We start from the raw sequence: 27,751 nt of genomic DNA, 5'->3' as shown, positions 1-27,751 counted from the left end.
CGCCTTAATTTACACTGATGTTCCCGGGAATCCACCCATGGCATCGGGGAGGGAAGCCGACGCATGGCTCCAGTGGGAACTGGATCAGGACACAGCCACCCTTGCAGAGCCTCAGTGCCAAGAATCCCAGCTGTCTGCATGCGTAACAGCCATGGCCGTGGTGATTCCATGTACAAGTGTGGACGGCTAACGACCGTATTATGCCTTCTGGTGGGCCGCTGTTCAAGCACTGACATGGTGACATGCGTCATTTTGTTATGAGCCTGCACTGCTTCTGCCTTTTGGTTACAGTTGTGGCACTGTATCTATTTTCCTAAGGACAGCCATGGGCTATAGTTCCCCTCCATTTCAATGTAGGACAGCAAAGGAGGCACCAGAAAAGGCTTGTCAGAATGATTGGACGTTGGGGTTGACGGGCTCTAAAAATCACTGAACAAGACTTCAAAGCCTCTGTCACCCTGCCATTTACCACCTGACGTGGACCAGTTTCCCTGTTTGCCCTGCAGAACAGGATTTATCTCCCAGGAGGGACGAGAACTCTAGATTGCTCCCTAGAAACAGGAAAACAACTCAGCAGTAAACTCTGGCCACAAATAGCAAGAGTTTGTTCCTAAAACCTTTTTACTTTTCTAGAAAAAACGCCTTTTTAGCAAAAACATTCTCCAAACGTAGCAATCTGACCAGGTAAACTAAGCCAGGAAGGGACTGCCAGTTCCTCAGTGGCTTTTCCTTCCTTCCAGAGCCTTCTATCTGCTGCCCACACCAGGTTAGAAGGGAGAAGCTAGGGCAGGAAGATAACTTCGAAACATCAGTGCACCTGCTGCCTGCTGACATGTGTCTGGGAGATCCCAGAGCAAGGGAGGTGGGACTAAGGCCAGGGCAAAGGGGAAAGCTGGCAGAAGCCTTCAGGGCACCTATAGGCTACAACCTCTGTTAGCTAACAGAGCGATTAAGGAAACAGGCTCTGAGACCTGCCTGGGTGTGACTCCCAGCCCTGCCACGCCCTCACTCTGGGACTCAAGTTCCACTATGCCCCCCCTCCCTGTGACCATATGCAAAAGAGACCCTGTTCTTCCTCAAGCTGCAGTGACACCCATGGTGCCTGTCACAAAGCGGGTGCTCATCCTCACCACCAGCCAAGCAAAGCTGAGCTGAGTGACTTTGCACAGACATCCTACTGGGAAATTCCAGGGCATTCCAGCCTGGAAGAGGAGAACCGAACTGCTCCGACTGCTATGTGACCCTCAGCGGTCGCAGGTTCCTACTCCTCTATATAGCTTCCAGATACAGAGGCACAAAGATTGGAGGGAAATGGACAACATGCACGCGGCCCACGTGGGCTTCCCAGGCCCCCAGAGCACAGATGTGACTGTCAGGGGTGGCCCCAAGGATGCCTGCATTTGATGCCCGGGGGAAAGTCCTCAAGAGCCGCTTACTAAGCCTCTGCCCACTCAGGGGACTTCAGCTCTTGCTCAGCACATAAGCTTGCTGCTGTGGACTTTGTTACCACTGCCCCCTGGCAGGCAAGCTCACTGACGGCTGGCAGGGACCTGGGTTCCCTAAGAAGTCAGGCAGTGCCCGTGAAAACCGAACCAGAAAAAGGACTATTTCCGTGTCTGCACCCAGGAGGAAGAGAAGTTCACAACCTCCTTCATCGCTCCCTCCTCTGCCAGGCCAGAGACTGGGATCTGAGGGGACACCCCCAGAGGGGTGAATCTAAGTGGGTCCTAGTCCTTGGAGCACTGGTCTGATGGGGGAGGCAGCAGGAGGCTACAGGCAGAGACCCAGATGTAGCAGCCAGCAGGTGTCAGCAAAGAAGTGACCAGCAGTAGAGTGGCAGCATGTGTCAACAAGCAGGTGGCCAGCCATAGGTGCCCTGGCAGGGAGCTTGGGCACAGCCAGGAGACAGGAGACCAGGAAGGAAGGCTGCCTCCGGCCCAGCTCTGACTCCCCCAAGCTACCGCTGAAAGCTCTCTTGCTGCTTCCTGGTGCAAAACCCAAAAAGGTCCCAGCAGGGCAAGATCAGACCCCAGTGCAGGCTGGGGACAGAGGTGGGGACCAGCCACCTGCGATTTCACCAGCAGACGCCAGCAGGGCTCGGTTCCCACCGCTCCTGGCTGCCCCCAACTTACCCAAAGCCGGCAGCCTCGGCAACCCCCATTCAAGCCCGCAACCACAACAAATTCAATTGTTCTCAGCAGGGCCCAGGCAAATAAAGTCATTCATTATGGGCCTCCCCGGCCAGCCGCCGCCAAGAGCTGCGCGTGGATCAGCGGGCCGCGGGCCGCCCCCTCGAGGACCGAGGCCGAGCCACACGTCGCCGGCGCCGCTGTCACCTGCCGGGGCTGGCCCGCTGCGCCCCAAGGCTGGGCCAGGGCCGTGCGTGCGCCCAGGCCCGGCAAGGGCCGCGGGGGGCCGACGATTAGTTTTATCTTGGCTTGTCAATTGACTTATACTGATTGGCTTCCTGCCGCCAAATGTCAATTAAATTGCAAATGCTTGGCAGAGAAGGCCAGGCGAGCACGCAGGCGGCCTGCTTCCCGAGGGCGCCCCCGCTGCCGGCTCCGTGCGTGTGTGCGTATGTGTGCGCGCAGGAAAACCCACACGCATTCCCGGTAGCCGATCGCCCGGCCTCCACCTGGCCCGGGGTGCCAGCTTTGAGATCCCGCGGGTGGGCTGGAGCAAGGCCTACGGAGCAAGGGCAGTGGCGGGGCAAAGGAGGGGGCGCCTGGGCCAGTGAGCGGGGGTGGGTGTGGGAGAAGAAAGAGGAGGAAGAGGAGCTGGCCTCTGGGAGCTGGGATGTGATTTTCGATGCCACTTTGGATAAATCCTTCCCTTCCCAGCTCCTGCCTGGTTCTCCCCACCTGCTCACCAGCGGCTGGAGGGAGATGATGACCAGTGACCGGTGACGAAGGTGTGTCCAGCCTCACAGCCTGCCCTGCCCCTGTGCCCCAAGCCTCAAGTGGATCTTGTGCAAGCAGCCAGGGCCAGTGGAGCCACCAGCATCGCACATGGTGCTGACTGTGGACACAGCACCCCAGGGGGCTGACCCCATCACTGTCGGTTTCACCCAGGGTTAGTTGCTGGCTGCCAGCACCGGTGGTCCCATTGGGCTTTTCCCTGGGTGGCCAGACCTCCAGGTCTGCCACTTGGGGTTGGGGAAGAAGGTAGTGAAGGAAAAAGAACAGGTACTTGCGAGTGGACCAGCTGTTCTACACACACACACACACACACACACACACACACACACACACACACACACTATGGAATTCCCAACCTGAACATTATCCCAGGCTCCACCTGACCTATGGGAAAACCGACCCTTGGAGAAGCTGAGAGATGCATCAGCGGCCACAGGGCAGGTGAATGTGATTCCTTCTGGGTACCCCGCCGAGCTGCCAGCTTCCTCAGCACTCTCAGGGTGCCTCACTCCTCACCTGCAGGGACACATCCCACCCTGTCTTCTGCCAGCAAGCCCGCAAGGCCCAGTATGGGCGATCCCCCAATCGCCAGCCAGCCAAAGACAAATGCAGAACTCACACCAAGGCTCCAAGGCTCCTCCGAGAGGCCCTTAACAGAGACGGCTCAGGCCTGGGCTCCCTGCTCTTCACCTGTCCCCCATTGCACAGGAAGCTAAGAGCAGGCTAAATCATCACCAACAGCAGAGCTGGAAGGCTAGAGGACGCCTCCGAGGGAGCAGGGGAGGGGGACAGTGGTAGAAGAGGCTCTAGATGAGTACACACACACTCAGGTTGAATTGTTTCCACTCCCACGTGTGCCTGTCTGCCTCCTAGGGCGGGCTGTCTGGGGGCCCTGAGCTGATGGAACGCGCCAGCATTTAGCAGACACAAACCTGACTGATCATCCTTTTCAGATGAGGATGTTTGTGGAACAAAAGTACCATTCAGAGGTGCTGGATGGCGCTTATGTCTCAGACAGAAAGGAAACCAAGAGAGAGAGAAGACGGAGGGGGCAGGGGAGGGGCGTGTGGGAGGAGGGAAAAAGGATGAGGAGCAGAAGCTGGAAGGGCTGCCAGGACTCAGGGCATCCAAAGAGATGCTTAGCAAGGGCAGGGCAGCATACAGGCAGCAGCTTTTCATGCTGTACTACAACACTGTCCTTCCATATGGGCGCTGGTTCAAGTCCTGACAGCTCCACTTCCGATCCAGTTCCCTGATAATAGCAGCAGCAGATGGACCAAGTGTTGGAGTCCCTGCACCCACGTGGAAGACCTGGAGGAAGTTCCTAGCTCTTGGCTTCAGACTGGTCCAGCTCATGCCATTGCGGCCATTTGGGGAGTGAACCAAAACATGGAAGATCTCTCTGTGTCTCTCCTTTTAACTCTGCCTTTCAAATAAGTAAACAGATGAATAGATCTTTTAAAAATAATAATAAAAAAGCAAAAGAGTGATCACCAACTGGGTCACTGGCTGGGCGGGGACTTTAGTCCAGGTCTGGCCCACGGGCAGCAGGAATCCAACCACTGGAACCATGACCTGTCGCCTCCCTGGGTATGTGTGCATTAGGAGGAAGCCAGAATTGGGCGCAGAGCAGGGTCTCAAACCCAAATGGAATATTAATTCCTGTTGATGTTTCTTTTGTTTAGCTTTTAGATTTATCTATTTTTATTGGGAAGGCAGAGTTACAGAGAGAAGAGACAAAACGAAAGATCTTCCATCTGCTGATTTACTTCCCAAGTAGCCTCAAAAACCAAAACTAAACCAATTTGAACCAAGGACCCAGGAGTCCCTTCCATGTCTCCCACGCAGGTGCAGGATCCCAAGGCTTTGAGCCACCCTCTACTGCTTTCCCAGGCCACAAGCAGGGAACTGGATGGGAAGTGGGGCAGCTGCGATTAGCACCAGCACCCATACGGGATCCCCACATGTGCAAGGTAAAGATTTAGCCACTGAGCCATTGCACCGGGCCCAATATTTAGTTTTCTTCTAACCCTAGCCTGAATAATGCCATCACTGGACTTTGCATTAAGTAATAAAGTGACGAGTACAAACAGAACAAAAACAAAAGAGCTGGGGTCCAGAAGATTCTCAGAACAAAAACACTTGCTCTGACGGTAGAAAAGAGAGCAAGTGGGGTTTGAGGGACTTGCTGCATGCCGGTGCTGACTGCGGGGTGAGAAGGAGCACTTCTATGATTACCCCCCTTGGACAGCCAAGGAGATGGACGGTCCAAGAGGTTAGAGCCCTTGGTCAGCACAGCCCAAGGCTCGGCTTGGACCCTCCCCGCTCCACCGACCACTGCCTGGCCTGGAAGGATCCACCTGCTGCACCTGAAGCTTCTGGCTTCCAGGTGGGACAAGGGCGTGTACGCAGCAGCGGGGGGAGGCTGCAGGGGGCTCCGAGCCCAGCCTTCCCATGCAGAACTGCTCTCAGGGAGCAACATCCTCTGCGCTGGACTCCCGACTCCAGCTTCCTGCTCGTACACACTGTGGGAGGCAGAAGAGCGAGCTCCAATAGGTAGGTTCCTACCTGCCACGTGGGCACCCTGGACTGTGTTCCTGGCTCCCACATCAGTCAGCTGATTACTTTTTAAAGGAGATAGGAAATTTTTTTTAAAGAAAAAAGTTTGGATGGATTCTTGGAACAATGGGCAGATCCTTGTCTGCGGAGGGCACCCCGGTGCAGTGGCATGGCAATCTAGTCATCAGTCTGTAGCCCTGGCATCCCATATGGGCACCAGTTTGAGTTCTGGTTGCTCTACTTCCCAAAAGCTCCCTGTTTGTGGCCTGGGAAAGCAATCGAGGATGGCCCAAAGCCTTGGGACCCTGCACCCGTGTGGGAGACCCGGAAGAAGCTTCTGGCTCCTGGCTTCAAATCGGCTCAGCTTAGGCTGTTAGAGTCATTTGGAAAGTGCACCAGCAGATGGAAGATCTCACCCTCTGTCTCTTCTTTTCTCCTCTCTGTAACTCTGCCTTTCCAATAAAAATAATAATTTTAAAAACCCTTCACGCAAGTCACAAAAACTTGGATCTGCAGAAGCGCTCCTTAGGCTGCTACATGCACGTGGTTTGGAGAAGTCAGGGCCGTAAGGAGGTGGGCACCAGTGAGGAGGCTGAGGAGATGGCAAAGTGACAAGAGTGCTTGGACCAAGGCAGTGGCAGCGGGGGCGGGGGGAGAAGCCACCTGTTCAAGGGACGCTACGACAGACACAGGGACCCAGGCCAACACAGGCAGAGGCACCAACTTCCCACGTGGTGAGGGCGGCAGACGTAAATAACAAGGGAAGCTGTACCTAGCAACCCCTCCTCCTGCAACACATTTCCAAAGCATTCTTCGATCTGATATTTTATATAAAAAGCTGTGAGGGCAATGCTACTGCCATCCCCACAGAGGAAGTGACCCACTCAAGGCCCCACTCACAGTTTCCACAGAAAAAGACTCAGAATCTGATTCCAACTCCAGCCGTCTCCCTGGCACGCCACAGAGCATGAGAACGCAAGACACTTAGAAGTCATCTGCTCAAATTCCCACTACAGAACACAAGGACAAGACCCAGAGAAAAGGGACTTGGCCAAGGTCACACGGCCAATAAAGTCAGAGAGAGAAACTCAGGCCCCAACTCCCAGCAAGGTTTGTATCAACACAGCCAGGCCAAGCCGGCGAGAAAGAACCAGATTGGTCTCCAGGAGCAAAAGGCCAACAAAAACAGATATGCGATAAATTCAATCTCCTCCCAGCCACATTGCTAGAAGTGACATGAGATTCGAGCAAATGGTCAGTCCACCTGTGCACTGCCGCCCCCAAGCTGGTAAGAAGGACATCAAGCTCACACATGGCCAGGATACACTACCCTGTTACCCTTTGTCCCTGACCTAGGACAAGCAACTAAGCTGTCCTGGGTCGATGGTGCCACCTGGTGGCAGATACTGGGAAGTGTCTGACCCCATAATTGGTTTTGCAATCTCCTTTTCTATCCCTTGAGGGTCCCTGTCATCCTCTATTACAAGTCAGCTAGTTTCACCGCAAGCCATCTTCCACACTATCCTTTGTCTTCCTTCTTCTTCCAACTCTTCCTCAAATTGTCTTGGGACATTCTCTTCTCTCATCTCCATTTTATTCCATCCTAAAATGACCCTAGGAAAGACTATTGCAAATGATAACCGGGACTAATCAAAACATCCGCTGGACATTTCAAAGTGAAATCAGACACATGCTTATGCATGCTCACACACATGTACACCTCACACATACAGACACATGCGTGCCACTGACATTCCAGAAACACCGACAAGCCCTGACAGAGGCAAGAACAAAGGGCTCCTCAAATACCAGGAGTCAAAACAAATACCAAATGCATTTCCTCATTTCATTTTGTTTCATGCTCAATCAATATCATGGCTGAGTTTCCTGGGTGGGGCTGCAGGTTGGTATAGAGCTGAGCTGGATAGGAGAAGGACCAAGCCACCATTCTAGGATGCTGGAGGGAGAGCTGACCTCAGAACCTGCAGAGTGCATGCTGCCAAAGAAAGGCATCCTGGGAGCTGTTCCTGGCTGGGGCTGGGGCTCCAGAAGGAAACGCTGCCTACTCCAGCCTGCGAGAGGAGGCTTGCCAAAGCCCAGTGCGTCCTGCTGCTCCCTCAGCAGCTCAGAGATCTGCCAGGACACCCACCGCCTTTGGGAGTTAAGTGTGGGAGAAACCAACGGCTCCTTCCTTCCAGCCACAATCACCAGACTGCGCAAGTGACAACCCATCTCAGCATCAGCAGGGATCCAAGCAGAAATTCTCTAGGTATAGTCCAGGGACCCTGGGAGGGTGGAGGGTGGAGGGGCTCCTCAGTACCCCTTAGGTGCTCTTCCAAGTGCCAACTGCTTTCACAGTAAGGCCAGGAGGTTGTGTGCTTGCAGGCCCACTCTGGCCCAAGGACAAGGTGGTGTTTTGTAAAGGTTGGGGGACGTCACAACAGAGTAAGAAAAGAAGCAGCATGGGGCCAGCTCGCTTCTTGTTAAACCCGGCACTGAAGAGATTTGCAAAGTCACAGACCAGTGCCACTCAACTTTTTGGCTAAGTACAAGTGATAATATAATATAATATAATATAATATAATATAATATAATATAATATAATATAATATAATATAATATAATATAATATAATACTATAGCATTTATTATTATCTTCATAAATGAATAAGTACTTTAATTTTATACATTTTAATCAATCCAAGTAAATTAAGGCTCCTGAGGCTCCTCAATCATTTTTAGAACATGTGAAAGGGTTGCCCACACCCAGAGTTTTTGAATACCTGGTTTAATGTAATGGCCAGTGTAGCCAGTGGTTAAGATGACTGCTTCCCACGCCAGAGCACCTGCTTCGGATACCTGACTCCAGCTCCACCTCCTGGCTCCACTTCCCTGCTAATACACACACCCAGGAGGAAGCAGTGATGCCTCAAGTAACTGGGCTCCTGCCACACCCATGGAGACCTGCACTGACTTCCCAGCTCCTGGCTTCAACATCAACCCAGTACCAGCCGTGGTAGGCTTTTGGGAAACGGACCAGCAGATGGAGGCTCTGGTTCCCTCTCTGCCTTCCAAATTAATTAATCAACTAATAAAACAATCCCTAGGAAGCTTGAGATTGAGAAACTTAAAAACTTTTTAAACAGAGAGACACAGCTTTCTCATCCATTGGTTCACTCCCCAGATGCTCACAACAGCTGGGGCTGGACCAGGCCAAGGCCCAAAGCTGAGCGCTCAGCCCAAGTTTTTCACGTGGGTGTCAGGGACCCAAGGACCCGAGTGCCAACCTGCAGCCTCCAGAGGTGCACATCAGCTGGAACTGGAAGAAGAGCCATGACTCAAACCCAGGCACCCTGAAACGGGACAAGGGCTTCCTGACCTCACCAAGGAGGCTCCACCCCAACACACAGAACAAGGTGACATTAGAAACCACCTTAGAAACCCCCATCCCATGTTACAGATGAGTAGACTGAGGCCCAGACAGAAGGAGGAATTTCCCCCAATGTCACCAGGCAAGTCAGGCCAAGTCAAGACTGGAGCCCAGGGCTCTTTGTGCTGATCAGGTCGTTAAAGTCAGTAAAATACAGATTGGTGCCGGATGAAAGCACACTGACCCTCGGATTCTCTGTCCCCTGGGACAGCAGGGCAGGTGGAAGTTGGCAGCGCAAGCCAAGTCCCTTGCATCCACAGAAGTCACCCACCAAGGAAGACAAGACCATCACTGTCCCTGGCAGCCTCCATGCTCAGCTCTTCCTGACCAAACACGTGAACCCCGAACCGAGGGGTGGTCCCTGCCATCTCCCGCACCCCAGGGCTGTCCAGAAGGCCCACACAGCATAGCCCCCCTGGGAACTGAGCCCTGGGGTGGGGGGAGGGAAGGGACCGGGCAGAGCAGGTGTGTAAACAGGCCAGGGGGATGGCATTGCTCTCACGCAGCCTCTCACTCACTGAATCAGAGTGAAACCCAGGACCCAGGACCCAGGAGGAACCGAAATCTGACCCTCACCCATGCGACGCCGGGCCCCAGGGAAAGGCCCAAGGAGCCCCTGCAGGGGACCACCTGGCCTCACTACTACACAGCCTCGGCTGTTGTCTGCCTGGGTCTTGGCAGAGCAGAGTGAACCGCAAGATGTTGACACCTCTGCCACTAACCGCCCTGGCGTCATACCCTGGGCAGAACTGCTACCAGCCAAGCCTGGACCCCTCCTGTCCTGGGCGAGACGGAGTAAACAACCCCTGTGGCACACTGCGGCTCCTGGTCTCCTCCCAGAGCACAACTTTTTTCCCGTACCCCACCCAGGGGCCTGACTCCTCCCACTTCCCTGACCACCATCCCCACCTCACAAACACACACACACAGATCCAGTCCCAGAACCTACTCTCATTGACTTCAGATTGCACTGAACCCAGTCTGGCTTCTTTTGAGGCAGTAGGAAGGTTCTAGAATCTCAAAGGCCTCAGGCCAAGAAAACCCATGCCAGTAGCCCAAGAAAGCTGCTGGATAACCTCAGGACCAGCGGCCCTGGGAGTTACTGCCAGCAAGGGAGCCCACCAGTGTCCTTCCAACTCCAGAAAGAACCAGACACTCACCCGTCAGCATCCCAATGCCTGAACGCTGGGAAGTTAGAAAAGTATCTCAGGTGGCCAACAGTAAGAAAGATACAACTGGCAGGCTGGCAGCGGCCACCTGAGCTCTGAGCGGTGGCCTTGGCAAAGATCTGGGTCCCCACCCCTGACGTGACACAGACCTTCAAGGGACAACCCTCAGGAGTCTGTCTTGAGAAGGACTCCTGGAGACCACCACCCAGATGCCGTAAAGGGGCAGGCCAGCAGCCCCCACAAGCTCTGTGACTCCACCATGCCATCCCAGCCACTTTGCCTGCTGCCTCCCACCCCAACCCAAGCCGCCGTCACTTCCCACACCCAGGTCTCTCTTCCTAGGGAACAGAGGCTCAGCCTTTTTGTTCCCCCAGGAAGGAGAAGGAGGCGGTCTTCTACAGCTGACACCTGAGGACACTAATGCTTGGCTTTGATGTCCGGTGGGGGCAGCAGCAGGGTTCCAGACAGGAAGTCAGCAGAGTCAGGGGGCCCGGGGATAAGGGGCCCCAGCAGCCACTCAGGAAGCACTCTCTGGCATGAGGCCCTTGGTAGGAGTGGTCTTTCCTTGTGACATCAAACCCCCTGAAAGGTTTGTGTCCCCACCCGCTTTCTGGAAATCTGAGGCCCTCTGAGCCCCCATCAAGTCTGAGACCCCAGGAGAATGGTTCTAGAAGGAAGAGACCAGCAGTGGTCTGTGATCACAGGTGCCCTGGGCTACTGTGCCATTTTCTTCCCAGCACCAAGCTGGGACCCCTAGACTGAGACAGAGGAGAGGAAGAGGGGTGGGGGCAGCAGAAAGAGACCTGCATCTGGAGACAGAAGGAGACATAAGAGAGGTTTGATCATCAAAACACACACCAAGCAGCACCCCAAACAGAAGGCTTGGGGAGAGGGGCAGGCCAGAGCGGAGATGGGTACACCCTGCAGGAGGGTCACTACAGAACCCCGACCCCGAGGCCGCCACTGGACTTGGCATCTTGTGCAAGAGACAGGCCCCCTCCACATATCAACTGCCCCTCCTGTAACTTCCTCGAGCAGAGGGGAGGCAGGCAGCCCAGGGCTCAGAGGGCCAGAAATTCCACTTACATTGAGCTCCGACTGCCCAGGCTGCTCCCTGCCCCCACGCTCCACCCTTGGGGCCAGGCTGGGCGGCCCTCTGGGCTGGTGAAAGGGGTTTGCACTCCACTGACCTCTGTTGTGCCTGGTACGGGGGGAGGGAGGCAAGGGGTTTTCAAACTCTGTATGGCAGAGGGGAGGGGAGGCTGCCTGGCCACTTGAATGGCGACCCTGGGGACAGTGGCAAGAGGCCTCCTGGGAGAGATCAAAGGACCAACGGCTGCCCTTCCAGCCGTGGCCGGCCTGGCTATTCACAACACTGCCCGCTCAGCCACATCTCACCCTACCACCAGCTCCTCTGGGAGGGAGGTGTCGGAGCCAGCCAGCCCACCAGAGTCCTAGGCAACCCCAGCACCAGGCCTGGGGCCACAGGAAGGAATGAGATGTGCCCCCCTACCCAGTCATGTACACATGGGGCAGAGCGACTGGCAGATACAGCATGAAGCCCCTGGACAGTAATGAGCCTCAAAAGCCACAGCAGCGTCCAGTCCAGAAGGCCTCCCTGGACTGCACAACCCTGCTCACACATCCTTCCCCTCACCCAGGAGCAAGGACAGACTCCGATCTTTCCAGGTGAATGCTTCCTCCCTCAGCCCAGCCCAGCTGCTGGCCGAGAACTGGGATTGCCTCTGTTGGCTGCTCCCGGCCCCTAGCCCAGCTCGGCCTGAACAGCTTCAGGGACCCTCTGAGTGGCTCAGTTGCTGAAGGGATCACCCCTCCCTGCCTGGCTCTCAGCCTCTGATGTCACCCCCTTGCTGCCCAGCAGAGGGACTCTGGGCCTGCCAGCCTCCTACCTCCAGGACTGGCCTTTGTCACCTGTGAAACAGGTTGTTGAACAACTAAGCCACTGATTCCATTTTCATCTCATGTTAGGTACGGGGGTAAGCCCTCTCTGTTCATGTTCTCTCTCTCTCTCTCTCTCTCTCTCTCTCTTTCAGGCTAACCAGGCTCCTGCAAAAGCCGGTGCCTCCTCCGAAGCCAGCACTTGCCCAGGTTCGCTGACTGCAGCCACCACAGCTGGCCCCCCACCCATAGCCCCATGCCTTGCCCACCATGCCCTGCTCTCACTGGCCCTGCCTTCCCCCGCACCATCCACACAACCAGGAGCACACGCCGGGCAGCACCCTACCTGCAGGTGCTGCCCTTCTGCTTGTCTCCTCCCATGGCTCAGGCTGCCTCACAGGGACCCTCCTGCTCCTCCCTGGTCCCCGCCAGCTGTGCCAGCTGCGTGGCTCTGCCAATGTCAGCCAGCTCCCTGGTCCTCAGTGTCCTGTTCCCCCATGGATGAGAGGAAAGTGATGATTTCTGCCTCCTTCCCCTGGCCCTGCAGTCAGTGCAGGGAAGGGTGGCCATCCAGAATAGCCCCAACACAGGCTGGGGTGCCTCTGTCCACCCCCACACCCTTCTCATCGTCTACACTATCAGGGAAGTCGGACAGGGGCAGGACCAGACTCTGCTGCCATTGCTGGAGTCCCCTCTCTTCATGATCTTGTAAGCTCCAGGGCCATCACATCACTCTCCCTTAGCGAGGCAGGGCCACCTCCCGAGGCTGCCTGGGATCGCCAAGTTCTACCACAGCTGCGAGAATCGCCAAGTTCATCCAGTGTCAGCTCTGACTCCCTTCTTCACCAGAGGGTCCCCAAAGCTTCAGTGGCAACTTAGCCTCTGCTCACATACCCCTAGGGATGGGGCACTCACTACCTGTCGAGGCCTCCTCTCTCACATCTAGACCCCCCTCGTACATGCAAAATGCCTCCTCGCACTGAGCTGAAGCTGCCCCTGCAGCTGCCATTCCAGTCCCTTCCTTTTCCCTCCCACTGTCCAGAAGCTCCCACTCAGCTCTGCCTATGCTGTGCCTCAATTCCCCAAACAGCCCTGGAGCCTGGAGCTGCTTCCCACAAGCTGCCTCTAGACCCCTCTCCAACTGGACTAGCTCCTCTGGACGCAACCCAGTTGTCACTGTCCACCTTAAAGCTTAATAGCTTTCCCCTTCCTCCCTCCTCTCCTTGCAACTCCTCAGGGCCACTGTTGTGGCACAGTATGCTAAGCCACTGCTTGCAGTACTGTCATTCCACATGGGTGCCAGTTTGAGTTCCAGCTGCTCCACTTCCAATCCAGCTCCCTGCTAAAACACCTAGGAAAGCAGCAGAAATGATCCACATATTTGGCACCAGCACCCACACTGGAGGCATGGTTCCTCCAGTTCCTCCAAGGTTCCTGGTCTCAGTCTAGCCCAGCTCTGGCTGATATAGCTAACCAGTAGATGTCAGAGAGCTAACCAGTGGATGGAAGATATCTCTCTGCCTCTCTTGCCAATCTTTCAAATAAAGCACCTTAAATGGCCGACAGTGCTCAGTAAATGATATGACCAGCAGAGAATGAGCTGCCCAGTCAAGACCAACCCGCCTGTGTTCTGACCACACCACACGCTGACAGGCAGACACCAGGTGCCGACCAGAGGTAGAGCGGGTGCAGAATGCCACACAGCAAGGCAATCCCATCTCTACACAGTGGCAAACGACATATTAAATTTTCTTTTTCTTTCCTTCCAAAACCTCTTGCCTGGCTCGCCCAACCCCTGGCTTGTGAGGGAGCCTTGCCTAAGCCTTCTCTCTCCGCCTTGTGCAAACAGAGCCGGCCCCAGCTGGGTCACATCTGCTGCGAGCCCAGGTGACAGTGGGAGAAGAAATGATAGCATCAACCTCATAAACCAACAGAGAAGGCGGCCCAGCAACCCGCCGAGTTAAAGACTTCCCACATCTGCTTCACAGGCAGGGCAGGGAGGTGAGGCAGGGCTGCCCAGCAGGGCAGGCCGGTCTGGAATCCAGTCCACACCCTTCCGAGGACAGAGGCCCCAGGCTGCTCATCACTGGTGCTGAAGACGGCCCAGTTCTAGCCACATGGTCTTCAGCTTCCAGGACAGGACTGAGTGGAGATTTCTATCCCCACAGCTCTGAGTATGGCCTGGATTTTGTGTCTGATTTTTTGTTTTGTCCTCTGTTTCCTAAGGTTTTACGGATTCCCAGGGGATTATTTCTCCTCTCAAGCCCAGGACTGTCTGGGAAGCCCAGCCAGAGGAAAGAATCCAGGCTGAGGTCCATCTGCATGCAGGGAAGAAGTGGATGGCTACAGAGGCCCAGGGTGGCAGCCAGCGCGTGCACACACACACTGTCACCTGTCATCCCCTCTGCCCCCCAAGAGGCCCTAGCATGCTGTCCTCCAAGGCTAAGGGCAAAGAGAAAATGAGGAGTTTCCTCTCGGGTAGCCTCTCAGGGAGTCCACCCCACTGCCACTCCTGCAGGACAGGGAGGTGGTGGCTCTCTCTCCCGCAAGACATCCCAACAGGCGGGCTCAGGTGGCCAAGCTCGGACTCCTCCTCCCCAGGGATGAAGTCCGTGTCCCAGGCAGGTGCCTGTCTGCCCTCCCAAAGGGCTCAGCCCTTCTCTGTGTCCACAGAAATGACAGGCAGCGGGACTCTGGTCCCCTGCAGGAAAGAAGTGCTCACTCACAGGGACCGGCTTTGCTTCTGCCTCCTACCCACCCCACCCCCACCCAGTACCCCAAAATAAATGCCATCAGCATTCCCCCAACAAAAGAGAGCCTCGGGGTCTACCTTCATCTCTCTTGCGCTTGTTGGTGTCGGCGCTGGGGGAGGTGATGCCGAGGATGCCGCTGATGGAGTAGGAGGAGCCAGCCGAGTCTGTGCTCACCGACGACACCTGCGTCACAGAGCCTGTGGACACTGTGCAGAGGGAGAGAAGTGGTCAGAACTGGCAGGAGGCTGGGGTCAGGGCAGACAGCTGCAGCATTCACCGTGCCCTGGGCAGGGTAGCCTCGTGCCCTGCGCAGGGTAGCCTCGGCGCTGGGGACAGCACCTCTGCTTGGTGCAGGAGGCCATCGAGGGAGACAAAGGGGACATATGGTGCAGAAAAGCACCCTGAAGAGCATGAGCAGAAAGGGCTGAGGGTCCATCCCTGCCTACTGAGTGTGGATGGAGAAGACAAGGAGTGGGATCTGAGGCACCATATCAGCCAGAGCTGGGAAAAAAGTGACCTAGAAGGCCTCTTTCCTCAAGTTCATGACTCACTCACACACAGCTACGAAGTGGATGCCCTCTTACTGTTCCTCGACCACTGTTCTCTTCCATCCCACCTGGATTTTATTTCTCCTGTTCATGGTGATGATAACAAGTTTCTATCTGACCCAGGCCTCTGGGGTAGGATCTCCCTGAACTCTGCAAACAGGTTCATAACCCAGATAAGGGTCTCACATATGAAGCAAGGGAGCCTAAGGCTCCCATCAGCATCACAAGCTAGAAGAGACCCGAGACCGCCACCAACCTGCTCCCCTCTAGTGAACAGTGAAGGGGACAGGTGGGCAGGGTTTCTCATTGGGTGGCTGCAGCCTTCGAAGCTGCTACTATTTACCCGCACTGGTTAAAGAACAAGGCTCAAAGCTAAGCACCAGACCTGGGCCTCCTCAAGTCCAGCTCTGCCCCCAGGGGGTCTCTAACTTCCCACGCCCAAGATCTAAATGGGAGAGGGGACTTGGCTGCAAGTTTCCAAGGGAGAGACAAGTCCATCCCCAAGACCTTCTCCAGGTGTGCGGCTGAACTTCCTTGGCTCTTTGTAACCTTCAGACCATTTCCACACATGCTGTAGCCGGCAGGAGGCTGATGGAGCCACCTTGGACTCCAGACATGACCAGAAGCAGCACTGGTGGGAGACGCTGTTGGCCGCTTGCCTTGCCAGCACACTCGTCTTCCTGCTCCTGAGCACCTGGGCGGCCCAGGGCCTCTTTTCTCCCATGTGAGTTTTCTTTTAGAGCTTCCTTAAGAGACACAGAAATCGTTCACTTCTCTTTTCCTTCACCAGAAACAGCACCTTAAAATAGATTTATGCAAAAATCTCACGGCCTTTTCCGTATGAAGGTGCAATGAGCACAGGAAGAAGGAAGATCCCTGACCACTTGGTCCTTTCAACAACAAGTCACACGGCACCAGGGCACACCAGCTTGCTGGCATTTGTTTTAACTTTTTATGCTGTTCTTAAAAGACCCAGAGCCCAGCACCAGTTCCTCCAGGTTCTCCCACCATGGACTGGGACTAGTTATTCCATCTCTCTAAATCTACAGATTCTTCACTTTTTAGTAAGTTTATAGACCAGAAGGGGCTGCAGGAATAAGCAGTGCTGTTTCAAATTTTTTGTGACAACCAAGCCTTCTGCTGTCCGAGAGAGTTTTCCCTCTGGACCAATGGCAAGAAAAGCCTCACCTTTTCCTGGTTTGATTTTCATTGCTCCGTGACCCGGAACAGTTCAAGCCACAAGTGAAAACTCAACACAGACATTCACCCAAGAATCGGGTGGTTCTCTACCTGCTTCTTGAGCTTTGTTTCAGTTTTGTGATGTGTGGGTCTGTTGTGTTTCCCCCACTGGATCGAGGAGCCCTGGGGAAAGCTGATCTTGCCCCTACTGGTTCCTACTATAGCAGAGTCTCAGTGGACACTTTCTGAACAGACTCCTAAATACAGAAACCTCTCATGGCAGGACCAAGTGTTCCTTGTCAACCGTGGAAGAGCAGGGAGCTCCCCCTGAGAGCACCTGATCTGTGTCCCTTTATCCACAAAGGCGGAAACCAGAGATGCCAAGCCCTGAAGAGTCATCCACACTTCGCGGAGTGAATTCATTGCTGAGCTGAACTCTAAGCCAGGCCCCGGCGGTGGAGTCCTCAGGAGGTTGGAGATCAACAAGGCCCGTGAGTGACGAATACATGGGGCGCCACCCAATGTGAGGCATGACTACACGGGACTGACAACCAGTACGGGGTCCCAGGCCTGCTGCATGAGCCTCCACTCCCATACAGCAGGAATCCCTGGCCTCCCAGGTAAGTTCACGTATTTCCTTTATCTTACCTGGAGAAAGAATTCACCTTAAACAGACACATCTCACAGCCTCTGAAGGGAAGGCAAGGCAAGTGTCAGAACTCCCACCCCTACACGTCGGGGTCCCTCGCCACACTGCACCCAACGCACATCAGAAACCCCATCGGCGGCCCTCAACAGTTGGCAGAGCACATGAGACGGAAGCGAGAGAGACCCAGAGAAAAGAAAGTTTGGGAAGTTTTGCCACATCTTCACTCAAGACTGCAGGTGCACAAAGACTTGTGGAAGGGCTGGTTGATTGAAGAAAAAAACACATTCAAAACTACTTACTGACTAATGATGCAGAAAATGTTATGAATAAGTATCCCTTTTCTTGATTTATTACTTTAATTATCTGACATTCTATAGACCCCCATTAGCGGATTTTTTTTGGCTTAGATTTCAATTTTCTGTCTCATGGTGAAAGCTATTTATCATAATAATCAGTAAAATTCAAAACCTTTTAGCAGTATTTATAAAATTCATTTACCAGGTTCAGCCCTTGGAGAATGACAAAGAAGGCGCATTAGTACGCGTGCCGAAGTGTTTTATGCAGAATTATCTGTCCATAAGAATGATTAAAAGTTCTTTAGAATATTTGGAGCCCATTAGAGTTTTTAAAAAAAAAATTTTTTAAGTTCTTACCTATGCTGTGACTGGAAGCTGGGACCGGCTGATTGGGTGGCTGCTGTACTTTCGTCCGGATGATCCTGCAGCAGTCAAGGGGAGGAAAAAAAAGCAACAACAAATGTCTGCTTACCACCAAGAAGGAGAGGGGAGCACAGGAGCAACGCACAGACAACTGGGAACTCCATAGCCAGGCTGAGCCGTGCAGCAGCTGGGATGAGCAGTGCACTGAGGACTTGGGTAGGGAGTTGGGAGCCTGCAAGCGTGACAGACTAGTTCTAACGTGGTGTCTTGGAGTAACTTGTATGTCCTCTGGGGGCCTTGAGCCCCTCTTCTGAATAACGCTGTATAGGAGGAGGCCTCTTTCCCGATGGAGTTCCTGTCTAAGACACACACTGAGTGACTATACAAGTTCCCTCCTCTGTCTCATGCTCAGCTTCTGTGGGACAAAGGAACGTCACCAGGTGACCCATCTGCCCTCTGGAACCACAGAAAGCCCGCTCCTACCGGTGGCACATGGGCAAAAGAGGGGTGAGTATGAGTCACTGTGTAACAGAAAGATATAAAACTTCTTGCCAAGGAGCACAGGGCTGGCATCTGGGGATCCTGCCTTGTCTTTCCTGCCACTTTGTACCCCCATCTGATATGAACTTGATCATAATCTTGAGCACCTCCATTTCTTTCAGAACCACAATACAATGAGGGAGTTGGAACAGACTACTCTTGACTTATTTCAAGTCATCAAATCCCTTTTTAAAGATCTACTGGGGCCAGTGCAACGGCTCAACTGACTTAATCCTCTACTTGCAAGGGCCAGCATCCCATATGGGCACAGGTTTGAGTACTGGCTGCCCCACTTCCCATCCAGCTCCCTGCTTGTGACCTGGGAAAGCAGTGGAAGATGGCCCAAAGCCTTGGGACCCTGCACCTACATGGGAGATCCTTCTCCTGGCTTCAGATTGGCTCAGCTCTGGACACTACAGCCACTTGGGAAGTGAACCAGCAGTTGGAAGATCTCTCTCTCTCTCTTTTTTCTCTCTCTCTCTTTCTCTCTGACTCTCCCTCTCAACTTTCTCAATAAAATAAAATATTTTCTAAAAAAAATTAAAATCTATCCAAGCCTAGTGTGAAAGAGATGACCACATGGCGTCTCCTTTGCCCTGGGACGCTCGGAGGGCCTCAGCAGAAACTTGGGCTCTAAGAAGCCTTGTCTGGTAACTTCCAACTGGGACAATACATGCGCCCTCTATGATCCAGCACTTCTGACAGGGCAGAATAGGGCCAGCTCCCTTGGGGAGCTCCAAGAAAGTTCCTGCCCTGGCATTTGGGAGATGAATGCTATGTGAGAAAATGTTCACCTCTTTAGAAAAGTTCCTCTCCAACATCAAACTGTTATCTTTCAAAAGAGTGATTTATCAGAGAGGGTCCTTTCCCCCTCATTAAAAATAAGTGATAAAGGTGTGGCTGTTGTGGCACAGAGGGTTAAGTAGCTGCTTGGGAGATCCAAATCCTGAGTCACAGTACCAATTTGGATAGGAGTTCTGGTTGTTTCACTTCCAAGCCAGCTCCCTGCTAATGTGCCTGGGAAGGCAACGGAGGATTCCCAAGTGCACAGGTCCCTTACCACCCACATGGAAGACCCAGACAGAGTCCTCAGCTTCTGATGGTGGCCTAGCCCAGCCCTACAGGTGTTTGGGGAATGAGCCAGCAAACAAAAAACACAACATGCACCTTTCTCTATTTCCTTCTGTCTCTGTCACTCTGCCTTTCAAATAAATAAATCATTTTATAATAAAAAAAATTAAATATGTGCTCACTGAAGACTATTTGGACAGCATGGAAAGGTATAAAGAAGATATCTAAAAATTACATTTTGGTATTTCCTATATGACAACTCTGCTGTGCATATCTAGAAACATCTACTTTCTCTTAATAATGTCAAGGATTCTATCATGTGTGCCATTCTGTATCTTGCTCTATGCACACAGTATTTCATGAGGAGTTTTTCCACATTCTAGACCATCATACCTGCAGTTCATTTCAAGGCTACATCAGGCCTCTGGATAGGGTAGCAGGTGCTACCCCTCAAATTCACTGGACAAAGCCCAGCCCTAGCTGACCTTACAGCTGGTGCCGGATGCCCTGAAGGGGCTGATCACCCCACAGCCTGGCCCCGGGCCTTTGTCTTTTTGTGATCACTGGCTGGAAGGGCTGCCTGCCATGCACACTGCAACATTCAAGCCACTTATTTTAACTAAGAAAACTGAGTGTTTTGGACAAGGACCTGGTCTTCCCCCCAGCTGGAATCAAGGGGGCATCTGATCTAATCTTTGTAGGGCGTATGTCACCTTTCCTGTGTGTGTGTGTCCAAAGAGACCTATCCAGATACAGGAAGATAAGGCAAAACATATCTTCTGATATAAACAGTTCATTTCCATATATCAACTTGTTATAAAACATTTCAGAACTATTTCCCACTAGAGTTTCACTGACAGCCTTAACTTTTCAAAGTATCATCTGGTTTGTACACAAGCAAAGCAAAGCACACCTTCCCCACTTTGAAAATATTTGTAAATCATGAGTGCTGAAGCATCCCGTCAGTTGCTGCAATCAGGGAGCGTGGCTGTTACGGTTAGCATGCAATCTACCACCAGCCTGCTGAAGTCTGGAACTCCTCCTTGCGATGAGCCAGCTCCACGGCCTTGGGTAAACAACCTCACCTGGCCTTGCTCGGTCTGTCTGTCCATAAAGCGGGACCAAGAAGCCTTCCTGCCTCGCAAGGAAATTATTAGGATGAAGTAAATAAACGCCTTAAAGGAGCATTGCTTTTTAGTAAGCACTCACTAAATACTGAAGGTTATTTTCTGTGTTGTTTTCATAAAGATAAATGACCAATCACCACCTTGAAATATTCATATTTCTCACCTGTGCTTTAAAAAGCACACAGTGCCCACTGGGAAGCTGCAGGGCTGTGGAAGTAGCCACAATGCCCCTCTATTTTTTTTTAATTTAATTATTTATTTATTTGAAAGTCAGAGAAAGACACACACACACACACACACACACAGCACTTCATCCACTGGCTCACTCCCCACATGGCTACCTCCTCTCTATTATAAGGCTGCAGTAGAGCTGTCCTCTATGGGAGGAATCCCAGAATGGTAAGGAAACTTCCAAAGTTAACCGCAGGGGTGAGATTCTGCTTGACTGCTTTCCACCAGCAGGTAAAAGTGAGGGGCAGCAGCTTCCAGTGGGATGACATGATTGTGGGCAGAGGGAGGTTGCAACTGAAACGCACCAGTTCTACTAAGCTGGGTTGGCACCATGGTGTAATGGGTTAATTCTCTACCTGCAATGACACCAGCATCGCAGGCTGTTTTGAATCCTGCCTCCTCCACATCTAATCCACCTCCCAGCTGACGCACCTGGGAAAGCAGAAGATGGCCCAAGAGCCATCCGACACGGGAGACCTGAATAGAGTTCTAGATTCCTGGCTTCAGCTGGTCCAGCCCTGCTGTTAAGACCATTTGAGGGCCTGGCACAGTGGCCTAACAGCCGAAGTTCTCACCTTGAACATGCCAAGATCCCATATGGGCGCCAGTTCTAATCCCAGCAGCCCCACTTCCCATCCAGCTCCCTGTGCTTCCCTCCAGCTCACTGCTTGTGGCCTGGAAAGCAGTCAAGGATGGCCTAATGCCTTGGGACCCTGCTCCCGCGTGAGAGACCCAGAAGAGCTCCAGGCCCCTGGCTTCGGAATCAGCTTAGCACTGGCTATTGCAGTCACTTGGAGAGTGAGTGAATCATTGGACGAAGATCTTCCTGTCTCTCCTCCTCTCTCTCTCTCTCTATATATATATATATATGACTTTGCAATAAAAATAAATAAATAAAAATGCAATTTTAGGGGTCTGGCGCAATGGTGTAGTGGTTAAGGTCCTCGCCTTGCACACACTGGGATCCCATATGGGCACCGGTTCTAATCCCAGCAGCCCCGCTTCCCATCCAGCTCCCTGCCTGTGGCCTGGGAAAGCCGTCAAGGACGGCCCAAAGTTTTGGGACCCTGCACCCGCGTGGGAGACATGGAAGAGGCTCCTGGCTTCGGATTGATACAGCACCAGCCTTTGCGACCGCTTGGGGAGTGAATCATTGGACGGAAGATCTTCCTCTCTGTCTCTCCTCTCTGTATATCCGCCTTTCCAATAAAAATAAAAATAAATCTTTCCAAAAAATGCAATTTTAAAAAAAAAGATCATTTGAAGAATAAACCAGCAGGTGGAAGATTTCTCTCTCCCTTTCTCTCTGTCTCTTTCTCTGTAATTCTGCCTTCCAAACAAATTAACATAAAATAAATCTCCTTTTAAAACAAGCATGACAAGAGCATACTCAAGATCTTCTCCAAGCCACTGTCAGTCTAACTCACTGGCACTCCGCACTTGGCGAGCATGCCCCCCGACCCTGGCTGCCATGAGAACATTCTCCATGATCCAGCAGAAAAAGCAGCTCAGCCAGGAACCTACTCTGACCAAAGGGAGAACTAAAGCCCTGAGTGCTTAAGGGACCTGGCCAAAGTCACACAGCAAACCAGCCCAGACCCCCAGCCCCCAAGCCTGAGCACTCTCCTTCGAGCCACATCCAGAGGACATGGCCCCTCTGCTGAAGATTTCCTAGGTGAGTTCAACATCTATGCAGAACTTGAGGATGAGAATTCCACAGCACTTCTGGTTCTGCAGTCATTTCCACACCGCTCTGCCTCCTTCAGAGCTAGTCCCCTCACCATCCTCCTCCTAGCACCCCTCACGGTCTCACAGTTACACTGAAAGAAAATCATGGCACCCTGCAAAGGAAACAGCGACACAGGGCTGAGGAGGGATGCCCACGCTAACAGCACAGACCAGGGGCCATGAAACCCGGGGTGCTACAGAGTGGAGCCAGGAGGGAGCCTGCAGGCTGTGGCAGCAGGCTGGTGACTGATAGGAGGAGAGAGAAAGACGGGTCTGCATGCTCAGAGGCTGGGAGCCACATGCTCAGATTAACAGCAGAATTAACAACCTGTCTCGCCCAGGTCATCCCTGGTACCAGAACACTGCATAGCACATTTCCTTCTGTGTGAATGAGTTGCTAATATTTGTAAGCTGGAGTCTTCTATACGTACTTCTGGCTTCTTTCGAGAAACCAGAACACCCAGTGTGACACAACAGCTCCCCAAGACAATCACTGCCTCCCCAGTCCTGGAGGGGAAAGAGAAAGGCAATGCCTTGTGACCACCACCACTGAGCTCCCGACAGAGCCATGGCACCGGATTGCAAGAAAGAAGACCTGGGGCTGACGTGGTGGTCCACTCCCACCTGTGGCACCGGCATCCCATATGGGCACTGGTTCAAGTCCCAGTGGCTCCACTTCCAATCCAGCTCTCAGCTTCTGACCTGGGAAAGCAGCATAGAATGGCCCAAGTCCTCGGGACCCTATACTTGCGTAGGAAACCTGGTGGAAACTCCTAGCTCTTGGCTTTGATAGGCTCTCCCAGAGGCAGAACAGTGGCCCAGCACATATTGTCCTCAAGATGCTCTCCAAGCAAACTGAGTCAGGTCCCAGCAGGTCTCCTACATGCCTGGCAGGGCCTGTTCAATGCTGCTTGATCCCATGCCAGTTCTGGTTTCCCAAGTTGATGCCCTTGAAAACCATAAGATGGTACACACTCTGAGGAACAGACCAAGCTGCAGCCACAAGAACAGCCCCAGATCCAGCCACCATGCCGTCGCTAGTCACGTCTAGGCCAGAGGCAAGGCCTCTTAAGCACTGTAACATTAACCTGACAAGTGTTTAGAAGCTGCGTCCAAACTGAAAACCAAGCAGAGCTTTACCTTGTCTACGCAAAACAGAATGGGAGGAGAGGCAGATTCCTGATCTTTTTTTTTTTTTTTTTAAGATTTATTTTTACTTATTTTTAGTGGAAAGGCAGAGTTACAGAGAGGAGGAAAAAGAGAAAAAGGAAGATTTTCCCTCCGATGGTTCACTCCCCAAGTGACTGCAACAGCCAGTGCTGCACCAATCCAAAGCCAAGAGCCAGGAGCTCTTCTGGGTCTCCCATGCAGGTGCAGGGTCTCAAGGTTTTGGGCCATCCTCAACTGCTTTCCCAGGCCACAAGTAGGGAGTTGGACAGGATACAGGGCCACTGGGATTAGAACCAGTGACCATATGGGATCCTGGTGCGTTCAAGGCGAGGACTTTTAACCACTACACCATTGTGCCAGGCCCACGGTCCTGGTCTTAATGAGCCTTCACTAAAGATAGCCACAGTGAGGGGCCAGCGTTGTGGAGCAATGGGCAGATCATCCTGGCATCCCATGTCAGCACCAGTTCAAGTCCTGGCTGTTACACTTCCAATCTAGCTTCCTGCCAATAATCTGAAAAAAGCAGCAAAAATGCTCCAAGTGCTTGGACCTGTGCACTTGCGTGAGAGACCCAGATGAAGCTACTGACTCCTGGCCAGCCCCTGCCTTGTCAGCCTTTTAAGGAATGAAGCAATGGACAGAAGGTCTCTCTCTTTCTCTGTCATTCTCTCTGTAACTCTAACTTTCAAATAAACAATAAGTACTTTTTTTTAAAGTTTTAATTAGAGAAAAGAGTGCAATGAGGAAGCAGCAGGCATGCCTGGACACAGGCAATGAGAGGCACAGCTGTGAGGGCCTGAGATGGAGTCGGTAGGACTGTTGGGCTCAGCCTTTCTTCTCTCCCAGCTTCCCTGTTCTCAGCTGCAGAGCTCTACAGGGCAGCGGCAGGACAAAGCCCTTCTCTTACTGCCTGGTCACCTCTCTCCTTCCTCCAAGCCCCATCCAGGTCTCAGGACAAAGACAGGCCTAGAGGGCCACAGGAGGCCCCCAACACGCTGCCATAGCTACGGCACGGGCACCTGCCGACCCATGACATCCCCGTCCACCCCTGTGCTGCTTGTTCAGGGCCTTTGCAGACCTTGGTGCACACCCGCAACCATGGCTTTCTTTGCTTCTCTTGTCCCTTTCTATAACCCTCTGTAGCAAACTCATTTCACGAAAAGACTGCAATTTCCTACTAGGAGGGAGTGTGAAGGGTACAGAGCTCACATGCTCATTGGTTTGATATGCTAGAAACACATCCAAATACGTACATCACAAAGCAATTTTTTGATGCAAGCATTTGGTGTCGTGGTTAAGATGCTGCATGGGGCGGGAGGCAGCGAGGTAACCTAGCAGTTAAAGTCCTCGCCTTGACTGCACCAGGATCCCATATGGTTCCAGTTCGTGTCCTGGCAGCTCCACTTCCCATCCAGCTCCCTGCTTGTGGCCTGAGAAAGCAGTCAAGGACGGCCCAAAGCTTTGGGACCCTGCACCTGCATGGGAAACCCAAAAGAAGCTCCTGGCTCCTAGTTTTGGATTGGCTCAGTTGCAGCTACTTGGGGGTGAATCAGCAGATGCAAGATCTTCCCCTCTGTCTTTTCTCTGTATATCTGACTTTCAAAATAAATAAATTTTAAAATTAAAAATAAACATATCTTTAAAAAAAAAAACAGATGCTGCCTAGGGGTCAAGATTCCATACAAGAATGTCTGGGTTTCAGTTCTGACTCCACCCTACACCCAGCTTCCTGCTGATACGCCCCGTTGGGAGGGAGTGGGAGACAGTACATAATGGCTCAAATACTGGGCCTGTGCTATCCTCTTGGAAGACTTGGATTGAGTCCCAGGCTCCTGAGTGCTGCACGTACTGGGAGAATACAGTAACACAGTAGAGGATAAAAATCTCCGTGCATGACCTGCCTGGCCCCACGTAAGGCATTACAACTTCTGCCATGGGCCACCTGAGGTTATCCTAGGAATTGCTGGTTATAGACAGACCATAGGGTGGGCGACCTGTGGGTCTCTGTACCCTGATCAGGGATTCAGCAAGGCTGTGTGCCCTGCTCCAGACAACAGTCACAGTGCTTCTTGCCAGGAAATTCAGAAGGAGGGTGGCCACAGAACACCCCAGCACATCCTCATTATCCAGAAAAAAGAATAAGGGTTGCCCACCTCCGCTCTACCCCACCCAGCACCAGCACTACCTCCTCCTCCACAGCCAGCCTAGGCTTGCCAGGAGCCCAGCCTGGATGCCGCGTCCTCTGAAGCACAGACTCTGCCTCCTTCCCATCTCTGGCCTCAGCCCATGGCACCACCCCCGAGGCCTTAGTGCAGTGCAGGCTTGCTCCGAGAACAAAAGACAGCGATCGGCCATCAGCACATGGGTCCCCTCTCATGGTGACTGCACGAAGTCACCACTGAAGGAATGCAGGTCTGGACCCAAGGGGACCTCAGAGACATTCCACTGTGGACATCTCTCCCTTCAGGAGGGAGGAGAGCTCCCTTCTATCCAGACAGGCTCAATGTTGACCTTGGAGTTGGAGAACTATCCAAGTTTTCAGCCTACTGGCTTCTCTCTTTTTCAGGGGAGATACAAGGGGAGGACAGGGACAGTGTAGAGGACACTCATTTCTGCCTGTCTCACAACCTCATCTCTGGGTTGTCATGGAGTGGAGCCTGTAGTCACCTGTGTGAAGCTTTCTGCCAGATGCATACTTGTGAAGTTCTGAGAGTGTCAACTGAACAGACTGAGGAAGAGAAGGAGCCATGGTGGTGGCTCCCAGGCACTCCCAGGCCCACCGCCCTCTGGCTCTTTCACACCCCAGAGCAGCTTAGCCTCCAGCACAGCTCCATGAAAGGTGGAAGAGCCACCCCAGGGCGCTGGGAGAAAAGGCGAGACAAAGCGCTCACTTCCCACTCCACTTCCACTCCCGGTCTGGATTCTCCCTGGCTCAGTGGAGGTGGAGTTGGGTTCTCAGAAGCCTGTGAAAAAGGCTTGGGCTCAGGCACAGGAACTTTGGAGAAGGCCCCAGTGGGGTAAGTTCACATCACTGCGCTTGATACACATAGTATGTGGGGATGGCAAAAATGAGAACCAGCCTAGGCTGGGGCAAAAAAAAAATCACAGGCAGCCGGGGCACTGGCACAGCCTTCAGGCCCTGGCCCCACATCATAGAGCATCCAGCAGATCCCAGGGAGGCCTCAGTGTGGGGAGACTCCAAATCTTCAGGGAAGGTCCACCAGAAGCCTCGGAGATTCCTCTCCCCAGTCTCCCCCACCCAGGTCCCCTAGCCTCCCACAGCCATCCACCCTTACCTGTTGATGGAACTCACACTGGGTACCGTGTCATTGTCACACACTCGCTCTGCCAGCAGCCGGTCCCTGATCTCCCAGGCAAACATGGTGGGATTTTGGCGTTTATATTCAGCGATTTTTTCCACCACTTTGGGCGTGGCAACCTTTGGTTTGGATCCTCCGATTACCCCAGGCTTGATGCTTCCAGTCTCATAATACCTAGGACCCAAGGACAAAGGGAGCTGAGTCACGGCAAAACGGGTAAATATTTGAGACAAGGTGAACGCTGTGAATGTAAAAGATACAACAGGTTTTTGAAGACCTTAGGACCAAAAAGAAAAGTGTAAAACACCTCATTCATAATTGCATATGCTCCCATAGCAGTTTTTAGACATTGGGCAATGGCATGCAAGGCTCCAGGCATTACACAGTTCCATTGGAAAGTGGTCCTCTCCTGGCAGGTTACATACTCATAAAAACCTCTCACATTCATCTACCACTTTAGGGCGCTCAGGAAACTCACAAGTTATTTCTCCAATCAGCTCCCCCGCAGTTCCAGAGTACACAAAGGGGTCTTCAAAAAGCTTGCAGGAAAACACGCATTATGGGGAGGAAAAAAATCTATGCATGGATTTCAATGTTTTCTTGCACTAAAATGAATTTCTATTTTAGGTTCCATTTTTTTCCATGGACTTTTTGACATTCCCTTGGGAACTGTATTGAGTGAATGAACCAGTAAGACGAATGGACACCCACTGACGAGCAGAAGACCGTGGTTCACTGGGGTGAAACACCTTCCCCTAGGGTCGGTCATACAAGACCAAGGGACCAAGCCAGAACAGT

The 27,751-nt window shown here is 52.8% G+C and overlaps 1 protein-coding gene across 7 annotated transcripts in view; it reads right to left on the bottom strand.

The window, feature by feature from the left end:
- PAX5 (paired box 5) overlaps window positions 1-27,751 on the bottom strand; it is a 156,020-nt gene that overhangs the window by 112,233 nt on the left and 16,036 nt on the right. For 4 of the 7 annotated variants that reach the window (XM_041004431.1, XM_041004432.1, XM_041004435.1 and 1 more), the window contains exons 3-5: window positions 26,930-27,127; window positions 17,761-17,825; window positions 14,809-14,937 (exon numbers count right to left, since the gene is read on the bottom strand). In XM_041004431.1, the coding sequence (XP_040860365.1) occupies window positions 14,809-14,937; window positions 17,761-17,825; window positions 26,930-27,127 (392 nt within the window). The remainder of the gene's footprint in view (window positions 1-14,808; window positions 14,938-17,760; window positions 17,826-26,929; window positions 27,128-27,751) is intronic. The other 3 variants (XM_041004434.1, XM_041004436.1, XM_041004438.1) reach the window with 2 other exon arrangements.

Source organism: Ochotona curzoniae, unplaced genomic scaffold (genome assembly GCF_017591425.1).
Source record: "Ochotona curzoniae isolate NIBS_2020 unplaced genomic scaffold, NIBS_Ocur_1.0 scaffold_3208, whole genome shotgun sequence".
In the NCBI taxonomy this organism is placed as follows: domain Eukaryota; kingdom Metazoa; phylum Chordata; class Mammalia; order Lagomorpha; family Ochotonidae; genus Ochotona; species Ochotona curzoniae.
The sequence above is the reverse complement of the archived record's forward strand: the minus strand, read 5'-3'. Positions and strand labels throughout refer to the sequence as shown.